The sequence below is a fragment of the Canis lupus genome, chromosome 13 (genome assembly GCF_003254725.2).
Source record: "Canis lupus dingo isolate Sandy chromosome 13, ASM325472v2, whole genome shotgun sequence".
In the NCBI taxonomy this organism is placed as follows: Eukaryota; Metazoa; Chordata; class Mammalia; order Carnivora; family Canidae; genus Canis; species Canis lupus.
In genome coordinates, this window is record NC_064255.1 from 28,962,979 (window position 1) to 28,977,813 (window position 14,835).

The following is a 14,835-nucleotide window of genomic DNA, read 5'->3' on the forward strand; positions in this document are numbered from 1 at the left end:
TGGGATTGTCCCCTGCATATTCTCGGACCATAATGCCTTGAAATTAGAACTAAATCACAACAAGAAGTTTGGAAGGACCTCAAACACGTGGAGGTTAAGGACCATCCTGCTAAAAGATAAAAGGGTCAACCAGGAAATTAAGGAAGAATTAAAAAGATTCATGGAAACTAATGAGAATGAAGATACAACCGTTCAAAATCTTTGGGATGCAGCAAAAGCAGTCCTAAGGGGGAAATACATCGCAATACAAGCATCCATTCAAAAACTGGAAAGAACTCAAATACAAAAGCTAACCTTACACATAAAGGAGCTAGAGAAAAAACAGCAAATAGATCCTACACCCAAGAGAAGAAGGGAGTTAATAAAGATTCGAGCAGAACTCAACGAAATCGAGACCAGAAGAACTGTGGAACAGATCAACAGAACCAGGAGTTGGTTCTTTGAAAGAATTAATAAGATAGATAAACCATTAGCCAGCCTTATTAAAAAGAAGAGAGAGAAGACTCAAATTAATAAAATCATGAATGAGAAAGGAGAGATCACTACCAACACCAAGGAAATACAAACGATTTTAAAAACGTATTATGAACAGCTATACGCCAATAAATTAGGCAATCTAGAAGAAATGGACGCATTCCTGGAAAGCCACAAACTACCAAAACTGGAACAGGAAGAAATAGAAAACCTGAACAGGCCAATAACCAGGGAGGAAATTGAAGCAGTCATCAAAAACCTCCCAAGACACAAGAGTCCAGGGCCAGATGGCTTCCCAGGAGAATTTTATCAAACGTTTAAAGAAGAAATCATACCTATTCTCCTAAAGCTGTTTGGAAAGATAGAAAGAGATGGAGTACTTCCAAATTCGTTCTATGAAGCCAGCATCACCTTAATTCCAAAGCCAGACAAAGACCCCGCCAAAAAGGAGAATTACAGACCAATATCCCTGATGAACATGGATGCAAAAATTCTCAACAAGATACTGGCCAATAGGATCCAACAGTACATTAAGAAAATTATTCACCATGACCAAGTAGGATTTATCCCTGGGACACAAGGCTGGTTCAACACCCGTAAAACAATCAATGTGATTCATCATATCAGCAAGAGAAAAACCAAGAACCATATGATCCTCTCATTGGATGCAGAGAAAGCATTTGACAAAATACAGCATCCATTCCTGATTAAAACTCTTCAGAGTGTAGGGATAGAGGGAACATTCCTCGACATCTTAAAAGCCATCTATGAAAAGCCCACAGCAAATATCATTCTCAATGGGGAAGCACTGGGAGCCTTTCCCCTAAGATCAGGAACAAGACAGGGATGTCCACTCTCACCACTGCTATTCAACATAGTACTGGAAGTCCTAGCCTCAGCAATCAGACAACAAAAAGACATTAAAGGCATTCAAATTGGCAAAGAAGAAGTCAAACTCTCTCTCTTCGCCGATGACATGATACTCTACATAGAAAACCCAAAAGTCTCCACCCCAAGATTGCTAGAACTCATACAGCAATTCGGTAGCGTGGCAGGATACAAAATCAATGCCCAGAAGTCAGTGGCATTTCTATACACTAACAATGAGACTGAAGAAAGAGAAATTAAGGAGTCAATCCCATTTACAATTGCACCCAAAAGCATAAGATACCTAGGAATAAACCTCACCAAAGATGTAAAGGATCTATACCCTCAAAACTATAGAACACTTCTGAAAGAAATTGAGGAAGACACAAAGAGATGGAAAAATATTCCATGCTCATGGATTGGCAGAATTAATATTGTGAAAATGTCAATGTTACCCAGGGCAATATACACGTTTAATGCAATCCCTATCAAAATACCATGGACTTTCTTCAGAGAGTTAGAACAAATTATTTTAAGATTTGTGTGGAATCAGAAAAGACCCCGAATAGCCAGGGGAATTTTAAAAAAGAAAACCATATCTGGGGGCATCACAATGCCAGATTTCAGGTTGTACTACAAAGCTGTGGTCATCAAGACAGTGTGGTACTGGCACAAAAACAGACACATAGATCAGTGGAACAGAATAGAGAATCCAGAAGTGGACCCTGAACTTTATGGTCAACTAATATTCGATAAAGGAGGAAAGACTATCCATTGGAAGAAAGACAGTCTCTTCAATAAATGGTGCTGGGAAAATTGGACATCCACATGCAGAAGAATGAAACTAGACCACTCTCTTGCACCATACACAAAGATAAACTCAAAATGGATGAAAGATCTAAATGTGAGACAAGATTCCATCAAAATCCTAGAGAAGAACACAGGCAACACCCTTTTTGAACTCGGCCATAGTAACTTCTTGCAAGATACATCCACAAAGGCAAAAGAAACAAAAGCAAAAATGAACTATTGGGACTTCATCAAGATAAGAAGCTTTTGCACAGCAAAGGATACAGTCAACAAAACTCAAAGACAACCTACAGAATGGGAGAAGATATTTGCAAATGACATATCAGATAAAGGGCTAGTTTCCAAGATCTATAAAGAACTTATTAAACTCAACACCAAAGAAACAAACAATCCAATCATGAAATGGGCAAAAGACATGAACAGAAATCTCACAGAGGAAGACATAGACATGGCCAACATGCATATGAGAAAATGCTCTGCATCACTTGCCATCAGGGAAATACAAATCAAAACTACAATGAGATACCACCTCACACCAGTGAGAATGGGGAAAATTAACAAGGCAGGAAACAACAAATGTTGGAGAGGATGCGGAGAAAGGGGAACCCTCTTACACTGTTGGTGGGAATGTGAACTGGTGCAGCCACTCTGGAAAACTGTGTGGAGGTTCCTCAAACAGTTAAAAATATACCTGCCCTACGACCCAGCAATTGCACTGTTGGGGATTTACCCCAAAGATACAAATGCAATGAAACGCCAGGACACCTGCACCCCGATGTTTATAGCAGCAATGTCCACAATAGCCAAACTGTGGAAGGAGCCTCGGTGTCCATCGAAAGATGAATGGATAAAGAAGATGTGGTTTATGTATACAATGGAATATTACTCAGCTATTAGAAATGACAAATACCCACCATTTGCTTCAACGTGGATGGAACTGGAGGGTATTATGCTGAGTGAAGTAAGTCAGTCGGAGAAGGACAAACATTATATGTTCTCATTCATTTGGGGAATATAAATAATAGTGAAAGGGAAAATAAGGGAAGGGAGAAGAAATGTGTGGGAAATATCAGAAAGGGAGACAGAACGTAAAGACTGCTAACTCTGGGAAACGAACTAGGGGTGGTAGAAGGGGAGGAGGGCGGGGGGGTGGGAGTGAATGGGTGACGGGCACTGGGTATTATTCTGTATGTTAGTAAATTGAACACCAATAAAAAAAAAAGAAATTAAAAAAAAAATTCCACATTTGAATGAAATTATATGGTATTTGTCTTTCTCTTACTGACTTATTTCACTCAGCATTATACCCTCTAGCTCTATCCACTTCGTGGCAAATGACAAGATTTCATTCTTTTCCATGGCTGAGTAATATTCTGTTGTGTATATAGATAGACCACATCTTATTTATCCATTCATCTATCAGTTATATATGTATTAAAGTCGAGAGAGGGCTCATAATGTTAGGAAAAGATTTAGTAAAAAATGTAGGCAGGAAATGTATTTTGAATTTTATCTTGAGTCAATTAGAACAGTACACCCTCCAGAGCATTTATCAATTTTTTTAAGTATGCTATGGCTTTTTTTCTTTAACATGCATTGCACACCTGCTATGTATCAGCTACTTTCCTAAGTTCTTTACATACATCGTTTCATTTAATTCTCATAAAATATCTATTTTATAGAAGAGGATACAGAGAGCCTGAATGATCCTGTAGTTTGATCAGTTATATAGCAGGTAGTGGCTCTGGCAGGACCTGAGTCTGGAGCTCATAACCAGCACACTTTACTACTCAGAGCATCCTTGACATTTCTGAAGCTTGATTTCCATGCCTCTCTCCCCTTCCCAACCTCTCCCATGCTTCTTCATCTCTGGAAATGGCTCTTTGCTGCTCAGCTGTCCAAACTTGGTTGTGATGTTTGGTTATGTCTTGGGGGATCACTCCACCATCGTCACATTTCTTGATACCTGAATATCACTCAAGTCTCCCTATTGAGTCAAGTCTTCCTCAGCCCCCATCATCTCTGGCTGTGCTTAGTACAACACTCTCATATCCTCCTCTCTTTAGTCTCCACTTTGCAGCCAGAGAAGCCTTTCTGCACCACAAATATGACCATGTCACTCTGATTTGTCTCAGGAGAGGTCCACATTCCTTCTATGGCCCTGGGACAGCGCCCTGTCCCCTTGCCAGCCTCTGCTCCCTCACTCCTCATCACTTTCCTGTAGCATCAGAATTCCAGCCCCTGGAAAAACATCTGTCCTTTCCTGCCTCATGCCTTTGCATAAGCTGTGCCTCTACTTAGAATGCATACGTAGAGGCTACCTTGTTCTGGTGTTCTGGTTCTTTTCTTTTCTTTTCTTTTCTTTTCTTTTCTTTTCTTTTCTTTTCTTTTCTTTCTTTTCTTTTCTTTTCTTTTCTTTCTTTCTTTCTTTCTTTCTTTCTTTCTTTTCCCTAAAGATTTATTTATTTATTTATTTATTTATTTATTTATTTATTTGAGACAGAGAGAGAAAGGAGGGACAGAGGGAGAGGGAGAAAGGATCTTAAGCAGACTCCACACTGAGTGCAGAGCCCAATGCAGGGCTCCATCCCACAACTGCAAGATTATGACCTGAGCTGGAAGCAAGAGTCAGATACTTAACTGACTGAGCCACGCAGGTGCCCCCAGATGCCACTTTCCTGATGAATGAAAACTTTTTGAGCAATCCCTCCAGATGGAGCTAATCTCTTCCTCTCTGGCTGCACATAGCATTTACTGCTTTTTCTCTTAAGAACTTAACCTTGAAAGACTCCTAACTCTGGGAAATGAGCAAGGGGTAGTAGAAGGGGAGGTGGGCGGGGGGATAGGGTGACTGGGTGATGGGCACTGAGGGGGGGACTTGATGGGATGAGCACTGGGTGTTATACTGTATGTTGACAAATCGAACTCCAATAAAAATATACATATAAAAAACTTAATCAATTTCTTCCTCGAATTGCAATTATTTTATACAGATGGAGAATCTTGGGACAGATAACACAGAAGAGTGGAATGAGCTCAGGCTTGGAATTCGACAAATGTAGGCTCAAAATTTAGTTACTTTTTAGCTGTAGCATTCACTGAAATTGCTTAATGAAGATAACATTACCTATCTTGCAGAATTATTGCAAAGAAAGGGTAAAAATAGGCTTAGTACAGTGCATGGGAAACAGCAGAAGCTCAATAAATATTCACAGAGTGGATGAAGGAGTCAATCTCAAAAGACTTTGTGGCATGATTTCTTTGTGAATGGGAAGAATCAGTTACTGGAAATTGTCAAAACCCCTTTATTTTATACTTACATTTCTTATTGTATGGATGGATGAACAGAATGACAGAGATAGATAGATAGATAGATAGATAGATAGATAGATAGATAGATGATAGATAGATAGATAGATAATAGAGAGAGCTATATAAGTAGATACAGATACAGATAGTTTATATAGTCAACTTGCTTTCCAAAACTCAGTCTGACAACTGCCCCCATCTGCACCAACAGTGTGTTTCTTTAGAACCTCTGGGGGAAAATGGCTATAATTTCTTTTGGCAGTATAATCATGGCTTTGTGTCTGAAAGGCCCATTCACTGCAGGTTGGGAGTGGGGCTGGGGCAGATCTCCAGTGTATGAAAAAAGAGACTGTGTAGTCTCCAGGAATTTAATAATGCCCTGCTGACATATGCCTGGATAGTCCAGGAACATTCTGGAAACCGGCATGCAAAGGCACCCAGGAGTGGGAGGGGCCTGAGGGCTCCACCAGCTTTGAAGGGCTCACTTTGTATCAATTTCTGTCTTCTGGAGCAGAAAGGAAGAGAACGAGGCATCCAAAAATGGAAAAAACGCATCACGAAACCCAGAAACTGAAGCGCCGAGCCTCTGTGAGGAGTCTCAAAAACCCAACCATAAGCCCAAGACATGGTTTCCTCTACAATTCCATAGAAATTAAGGGTCAGGGATGGGAGAGGCAGGGTGTCCTTTCAAACACAACAAAAGTAGGGGCACCTGGGTGGCTCAGTTGGTTAAGCACCTGCCTTTGGCTCAGGTCATGATCCTGAGGTCTTGGGATCAGGTCATGATCTCAGGGTCCTGGGATCGAGCCCCAGGTCAGGTTCCCTGCTCAGCAGGGAATCTGCTTCTCCTTCTCCCTATGCCCCTCCCCTGCTTGTTCTCTCACTCTCTCTCTTTCCCTCCAATAAATAAGTAAAATCTTTAAAAATAATAAGTAAAATGCAACAAAAGTAAGCTGCATCCAGTGAATGGGGGTTGAATTTGGGAGTCACCCATTCCTCCTTTCGCCGCCTTTGCTGACATCAGGCTCATGAAAAGAACAGCCTCTGTTTGCAAAGCGCACAGCGCCTCACTCAATAGGTGTTCACTCGATAAAAGTTGATTGGATTAAGTTATGCGGAGCTCTGTAGTTCCAAATCACTTCCACACACATTATCTTAATACAAAACCATGGGAAATAAAGACAGTTTTAGTGCCCACGATAATTGTTATTATTCTTGCTTCCTAGTCGAGGAAACTGAATTCCCGAAGCTGAGCGCTGGAGCCCGCCTCACCAGTAAATAGTAGAGCTAGGATTTAATCCCAGCACTCTGAATCTAAATTTATCTAGCAAACCTCTTTTTATTGCACTACACCACCTCCTTCCAAAAACACAAGGGCGACAGAGCAGCAGGCTGCCGGGACGTACTTGAGACGTGGTGGGGTCCTTGGACCAGGGCTGGCTCTTCTCCATGGGTAGGTGGCCATGCTTCAGGGAGGTCCCCTGCAAGGGGCAAGAGTGGCCGCACAACAGTCAGCATGATCTGACTTTGGGTGATGCAGACAACTAAGGAATAATAGCACCTTAAGGATAAAGCATTCTCAAAATCTAGAGGGAATTGTAGCCAAGAAGGAGGGAGTGCTTTATGCAAATCGCAGGGCAACTTAGCAACATGGCAAGGCTTGTAAATGAGTTCTCCTGCCTCTTTTGCTGCTAGAACTGATGAAGTATGATGCCCGGCTTGGTCAGCCTACTGGCTCCCTTGTTCCCACCACCCCTCACCACTGCGGAGCCCTACCTCAAAGCCATGTGGTACTGGGATTCCTTTCCCAGCCGCATGTTCTTACCTGTCTGTGGATATTTTGGAGCTGGTGCCTTGGTCGGACTCGGGGTCTGTGTGCCAGGGGTGGAGGATCCTGGGAGGAAGAGAAGGAGGGGAGAGCCCATGTTTTTTCTTGGGGTGCATGATGGAGAGAAGAAGCCCCATGCCACCAGTCCTGCCCTAGTCAACCAAAGGTGATGCCTTCATGCCCATCCTTGTAAATTGTCTGTCTTCTTCATGGTAGAGCATGGGCTCATCTCAGCAATTCTTTTCATCATGTTCGTAAAGTCCTGGCTTAAGGACCACTTCAGGATATGAACCTTTCTGTCAAGAACCTGGTCTCTGGCAAAAGTGGCAAAGCAGCCTCCTTGGAGGGGGTGAGGATGAGGGAGATAGGACGGGCCATTTCACTTGTGTGGTGAAATGGAAGCAAAGGGGGTGAGGCTGACCTGCACGAGAGCAGAGAGGATGGAGGTTGGGGGCAGAGGACATGTTCTCTGAGACGCAAACATAGTGGTTAGTGAGGAGAACAGGCCTTCCAGGCAGAGCAAAGAGCTTAAGCAAAGCCCCAGAGAAGTGAGTGGCAGTTTGTTTGCTATGACTGGATGGCTGGACTCTCCGGGATGATGTGGAGGGGTGAGGTGGGGGGGAAGCCAGCTGCTGGTTCCTTATGCTCCCCTGCTAGGCCATGGGTGTGGCAACATTGCATTAGATGCTGCTTCTGCTCCACGTGGGCCGCTGCATTGGTACCCAAGCTGGGCAGCATCACACATGTGCAGACCACTATGGTCAGGGGGCCCACCTACATGGGGCAGTCTTGCCATTTTCTTAGAGGGGGTCAGCACAGGACTGTAAGCCCCCTGAACCCAGAAGGTGTCAGTTGATGCTTGCTGGCTGGGTGCCACAGAGCAGCTTTAATCACAACCCAAACACAGAGTTTAACTAAATGACTGTAGAAATTATAGAGGATTAGAGCTGAAAGGGACTTCGGGCAAAAGCAGACCCAGGCTCTCCTCTGGTGATGTCCTGCTGGCCACTGCCCTTTGTGAAGTGGGTCCCTAGGAGCCGGCCACCACGCTGTACTGGGGGTGCCATGGGACAGGTTGGTAGGAGTTGCCAGGGACTGAGTGGTTCCCAGGTGCCACATGCTGAGCTGAACGCCTTAGTGAAGCCACTTGATTCAATCCTCACAGCTGCTCCAAAAGTTAGCTATTCCCGCCCCCAGGTTTGAAGATGAAAAAACCAGGACTCAGAGAGATCAAGAGAAGGGTCTCAGGACAGACAGCAAAGGTGGAGTCGATTTCAACCCTGCTGTGATGGAATAAAGACCAGACAGTGTAGCCTTGGGGCTGTGCTGGCTGCTGATGTCCTGTTAGCCAAACCCAAATGTGTTAGCTTTTATTGTTCCTATGTGATCCTGTGAGGTGTTTCTCCCATCGATCGCAGTTACCAAAATTGCATCCCCAGATCTGTTGGTGCAATTGAGATTTTGAGTCTCAAGGCAATACTTCACATGTATACCTTCCATTTCTTAAAGAAATGCAGGTGGTCCTGCCAACTTTTCCTGAATGCCTGTTACGTTCCAGGTTCTTGAGGTGGGAGCATGGCCCACAGGCAGGAAGGTCAAATTAATGGACACGAAGCACAGACATGACGAGTCTTCTGATCTCCAGCTGTGGTGAGCTTGGAAGAAGGGCCACTGGCAACAGGTGCCAGAGGAAGTGATTTTAAAAATAAATACAGTAAAACTTTTTTGTTTGATTATAGGAGGATAAAAATATGGAAAATTCATGACAGTGGAGTGAAGAAAAATAAAAATCATATCAACTTCCCAGATATAGTCAAGGTTAATACATTGTGAATTTCTTTTTTCAGTCTTATTTTGGTTCACTTTCTATTTTCTGTGTATTATTTATTACACACATACGTAAACACATAGATACATGAAACTGAGATCACATTTGACAACTTTTTTCTTGTTTTTTGTAACTCAAGCTTTCCTGATAGCACATGATTACATATGAATGCACATATCATTTTATTTGTGTATGTAGTTAACGAGTATGCCACATTATATTGCATAAACATCGTGCATATGTAATTAATGAAATAACATTAATACCTACTGATCCTATGCCAAAAAGGCAGTTGAACTGGCTGGAGGGAACAGTATTGGCTCCTAATGGTCACTTGCTTCATGAGCAGTGAAAAAGAAATTTTTCTGGAAATTGGAAATTTCTAAATTCAACACATAAAACAGAGAGAGCAAGGGAGACCCTGCAAAGAGGGAGTTTCCATTCATTCATTCATTCATTCAAGGTGAAAGAAGAGGGTTGGAGTAAAGAAAAGGAAGAGAGAGTTTGCTTTATGATTGTTAATTATTGTGCTAACTTAGGTTTCATTACTTTCCTGTGCATTGTATTTCAAAAATTTAGAAAATGTTTTAAAAACAGTGCTAAATTTAGCTTAAAAATGGAGGAAATGAGAGTGAGCACCTCCTCTTACCTGAGGTTGGGCTGGCCTGGGAGGAGCTGCCCTGTGTGGCTGCTGTCCTAGAGGAAGGCCCAGAAAGGCTCCTTGTGGCCGTGGCCTCAGCAGGCGATGTCAGCGTGGAGGACAGCATTTCCCAGGGAGGCCCTCCGGGTGCCCAGAGCGTAGGCAGTGTGGGAGTCCGTGCCTGACTGTCCGTTGTCGCCCATGGGCTCCTGGCCAACCTCCTGGTAGCTGATCATGAGACAGTAACAGGCCACTTACATTCTTGACCGATTTGATTCAGACATAAAATAACCAAAACACTGAAATGCTACCAAAGGGGAAATGCAACGTGCATGCATAAAACAGGTAGCTCAGGGATTTAAGCTCTACCTTGAACTGGAATAAATAGAACAAAGTAAACTTTATTTTCCTAACTACCAATTAAGAAAGGAATCTCTAAATTCCTTGGATATCCGATCAGCGGGCTCTCTCAAAGTTCATCTTGTGACCCAGTGGAAAGGTTATGGGGTTCGAGGTGAGGAGACCCTGAGAGGAAACTGTTTTTGCCTCCCTCATGTTATGACATTGAGAGCAAGTGACTTCACTTTTTTTTTTAGCTTTATCATTAAAATGGGGATGATGATAAAGCTAATAACGATAATACGGTATCACAGGATTGTGACGAAGCCCAAACATCCCTCTCTGGTCTTTTAAGTAATTCTATCTAGGTTTTCTCTTATTCATTTCCATGGTAGGCATGAAAAATATTTTTTCAAGTTTTTAAAACTCACAGAGAAAAATTTAAATATAAAAGTTAAGTTGGTGGGACGCCTGGGTGGCTCAGCAGTTGGGCAGCTGCCTTTGGCTCGGGTTGTGATCTTGGGATCTGAGATCGAATCCTGAATCAGGCTCCTGCGGGGGGCCTACTTCTCCCTCTGCCTGTGTCTCTGCTCCTCTCTCTCTCTGTCTCTCATAAATAAATAAATAAATCTTTAAAAAATAAAAATAGTTAAGTTGCAAACAACTTCCATCTTTAAAATATTCAGATTTCTCATCCAGGACATGGTATATCACTTTATTTATTTAAATATGCCTTTATTACTCTCACTAAAGTTTTATAGTGTTTCTTATATAGAACCTAGCACTTTTCCTGCTAGGCTTACAGCTAAGTATTTTATTGTTTTTCTTGCCGCTAGCAATCACATCTTTTTTTTTTTTTTTTTTTCTTCATATTGTTCTGGGAAACTTTCTAATTATGTGGAATTGTCATGATACAAGCTAGCATACTAATGACTTTCTGGTTAGTGAAGTTGATTCCTTTTCCTCATTCTTGCTTTCCTTCCTGCCTGACTCCCATCAGTTTTTACCTCCTCCAGGAAGTCCCTTCGCTGGGCTCTCCAGGATAATAGTTCTTTGTAGGATAGATCCTAACTATCAGTTTACTTGCCCCATGTCTCCTCCCTGTACTGTAAGCTCAGGAATGAAAGAGAACATTGATAGAGCTGTGCTTTTAGCAGCTAACCCAGAGTCTGGTATTAAAAACATATCTCGATGAGTGAATGAGTGAACGAATGAATTCTATAACTCTCGTCCCTTGTCGGAACTCATCAAGACAGTACTGGCTTTTAATGAAAGTGTTATCTCTGTTGTATCTTATTTCCAAATAGCATGAACATATCCTTTCATCTTCTGTGACAACAGTACTGATGGTGTCTACAAAGATGGTGGCACATGATATATGGCAGCTTTCCATGCTGGCATCAAGTCATCAACATATTTTTGGCATCATTATCCAGCCAGCTACAAATTAACCTAATCCTGCCATGAAATGTTGACCTCATTCCACCACATACTGTTCATTTCAGGAGAGATATTGCTCAGTGCTTTGCTGAAATAAGAATACATCATGGTATAACATACTTCACTTAGGTAAGATACTCCTATTGGGAGATGCTGGGTGAAAGATATCAGGGAGCTCTCTGTACTACTTTTTGCAATGTCTTGTGAGTCTTCAACTATTTCAAAATTTTCAAAATCATACAAATAAATGTCAGCAGGACATTATGCCAATGATACTTGGTGCCTTTGCTTGTCTGCATCAAATTCATATTGGCTCACACCAATCTCTTATTTCAAGGATGCTGAAGAAGAACAGGGTCATTGGAAAAGGGATAAAGAAAGGGTTTCACTTATTTATGTGAGCTTAGGGGGGGAACAGGTGGGAGAAACAGGACAGGAGGGGAAAGAGAGAGAAAGCTTCTTACCCAAGGATGGGAGGGTGGGTGAAGCACTGCCCTGTGTGGCCGTGACCCTGGTGAGAAGCTGGGCAAGCCTGTCTGTGTTCCTGGTCTGCTCTCCCTCTGCAGGAGGAGTTGTCTCTGTCCATGGAGAGGTTCTTAGAGCAGATGCCCTGGTGCTCTGGACTCCGCGCAGAGGGCTTGTCCTCGGTAGCATTTGCTGGCTTGTGGGCGTGAGCTTTGAAGTCATGGCTGTGCTCCTGGTAGCTGTACATTCAGGGAGATGGTCAGTGGCAGATTTAATATGCTTGACACTTTGAGCAAAAAAATTGTCAAGCCACTGAAAGATTGTTGGATGCAAATGTACCAAACACAGAGATCCAAACCTTACTTGGAACAGTACCACATGTCACAAAAGAGGAGGATTTCTTTTTGAATGGCAAAATAAGCTAAAATATCAATTTCCAAAAACACTATGTGGAGAAGCACTGCGAACAGAATGCAAAGCTGTCAGACTGCAAAGTATCCGACATCCGACAGGTTTCCTGACAGAACCTGAATCCATCAGAGTCCTCACCCACCTCACAGCCCTCAGCAGCTTGATGGCTCCAGAACTTTTTCCTAGAAGGGGGACAGGCTTGATCCATGTGTCCTATGGGTGCAACTAGAGACCGGAGGTGGAATTTGGGGGCATCAGAAGCTGCCAGGAAGAAGCTGCCTGAAAGATGGGTCCCCACTGAAATAGCAGGAAGGCTCAATTTGGAGGGTGATCTACACAGTGCTCTTGGATGCTCCATGAAGACAGGGAAGAAAAGGCTCAGGTGTTCATTTTTACCTTCTAGCTCCTTTCGGGCAGCCTTTAGAGGTGGAAGCTGCATGTCAGGATGACAGGCTCCTATGAGCATTGGATCCCTTCTTCTGGGTTGGATTTCAGCCCTCACTTGCCCCTTTGGCAGGTCACTGTACAGGGCACATCCTGTACAAGGGTAAGACATGGTCCTGCAGCCTCATCTCTTCTCTCCTGTTTTACTTCTGGGATCAGTAGAACCCACACGCACCAGAGGCCTGGTGCTTGTTTCCAGATCAATTGGACATAGGGCTAAGTGCCTTCCAATCAAACCATCACTCAACCAGGTAACTGGCTATCAAGCACATCAACCATGCAAATACGTGTCAACTTGTAAACATGTTCTCTCTTCCCAAGCATTTGTACTTCATAAAGGAAGACAAAGGGTAGATATAATTGAGATGGTGTGGGAAGGTCTTGGGAGGACTCTCTAAAGAAGTGAAATTGACCCAGTCCTTGGATATGCCCTCAGAATCAAGTAGGCAAAGAGAATCCAACAAATTCCCACTTCATCGCCTCATCAAGCAGCCTCATTCCATACAAGTTGAGGTTCCTTCCTCAGGATAACTAAGATAAATAAACAGAACTGTTATAAAAGCAAATCAAAGCAGTCCCCTGAAGTGGAATTGGAGATTTATTGTAAATTTCATTTCACTCCAAGAAACACTGTTCAAGAGCCTCCTATGGACATGATATCATGCAAGGCACCAGGGGGAAGGCAGATTGTGAGGCTGAAGGAGACTTGGTGTCTGCCTTGAAGCATCATTCAATGAGGAGACACACACAGAAAGTCACCTGTGTTCCAACCTGGAGTCCAAATGATGGATGAGTGTCATATTAAGGAGTCATAGAAGATAGAAGGCAAATACTGATTGGGGGATTTTTAGGAAAAAGGTGGCAGCAGCTGAGCTGGTGATTGACAGACATAGTGGGGCTCTGAAATATGGAAAAGTAGGAAGGAGCTCCAGGCTGGGCAGAGCGACACGGGCATGCAGAGAGATGCCATCTGCAAGAAAGGCAGGAGTTTCAATGTCATTCTAGCAGAAGGTTCAAGGAAAAAGAGAGCAGATGAGGCTGGGCATGATGACAGAGCAATGTATGCTCCAGGCTAAGGGCTTTGGACCCTCTGCTACCGACTCTGTTCTGAGCAGTGATGAGACAAAACCCAAATGTATTTTAAGACTATCGCTCTATTGGCAATAGAAGGATATTTTAAAGAAATATGAAAGGAAGACTGGTTCAGAGGCTATCCCATTTCAAAGGTAGATGAGAAGGACTGGAACCACAGCAGCAGCAGATAATCTTGGAGGACCAGCCAGATTCCAGAAACTTTATTCAGCTACAAATGATCGTTAAGTGTAGGGGCGAAAGTGTGTTCAAAGGTAGTTCCAAAAATGCCACTTGTGCCACGGAAGAGGCAAGCAGATGGGCAGGAGTGTGCACAGAGGGGTAGAGGATGGTTGGGAGGGGCTGGGTATTATAGGGTGACAATGTATACAACAGGGTCACTAATGCAATTACCTACAAAATCCAGGTAGTTAATCTGAGAAAAATGTGTCAGGTGATAAGGAACAGAGAGGTCTATGGAAAAGAGGAGGATGGTGTCCCTCCTAATGGGAGGAATGGAGATAGTGACTACTCAACTCCAGTGGAGTCATCAGTTATTCTTTTGTAAGAGAATCCAGAGATAAATTTTCTTTAGTGGTGAAACCCATTGATTTTAGCACAGTGTAGCTAAACAAAACACCTGAGGGCAGCATTCAGTTTTCATTTTGCTACCTGGGAACCCTGGCCTGGAGCCTCTAGTAGGAGCGTTGGGGGTTTACACTCACCCAGAACACCAGCCATGCTGCTGGTGAACGTGTAGTTGATAACAGGAGACTTCTCCGCCATCTCCCAGAAGTCAGAAAGATTCCTTCCTACAAAAACCACACCAACAGAATCAAATCCTGGGTTCGCCTGCTGGAAGGTTCCGTTTAAGTTTCAACTCAGAGAACTTGTCAAAGAATGGCAGGT

At 43.1% G+C, this 14,835-nt stretch overlaps 1 protein-coding gene across 1 annotated transcript in view; it reads right to left on the reverse strand.

The window, feature by feature from the left end:
- Nucleotides 1-14,835, reverse strand: part of HHLA1 (HERV-H LTR-associating 1) — a 40,541-nt gene that overhangs the window by 10,106 nt on the left and 15,600 nt on the right. Inside the window, exons 9-13 of the mRNA XM_025451090.3 lie at nt 14,646-14,738; nt 12,000-12,239; nt 9,766-9,984; nt 7,286-7,354; nt 6,867-6,941 (exon numbers count right to left, since the gene is read on the reverse strand). Of these exons, the coding sequence (XP_025306875.1) occupies nt 6,867-6,941; nt 7,286-7,354; nt 9,766-9,984; nt 12,000-12,239; nt 14,646-14,738 (696 nt within the window). The remainder of the gene's footprint in view (nt 1-6,866; nt 6,942-7,285; nt 7,355-9,765; nt 9,985-11,999; nt 12,240-14,645; nt 14,739-14,835) is intronic.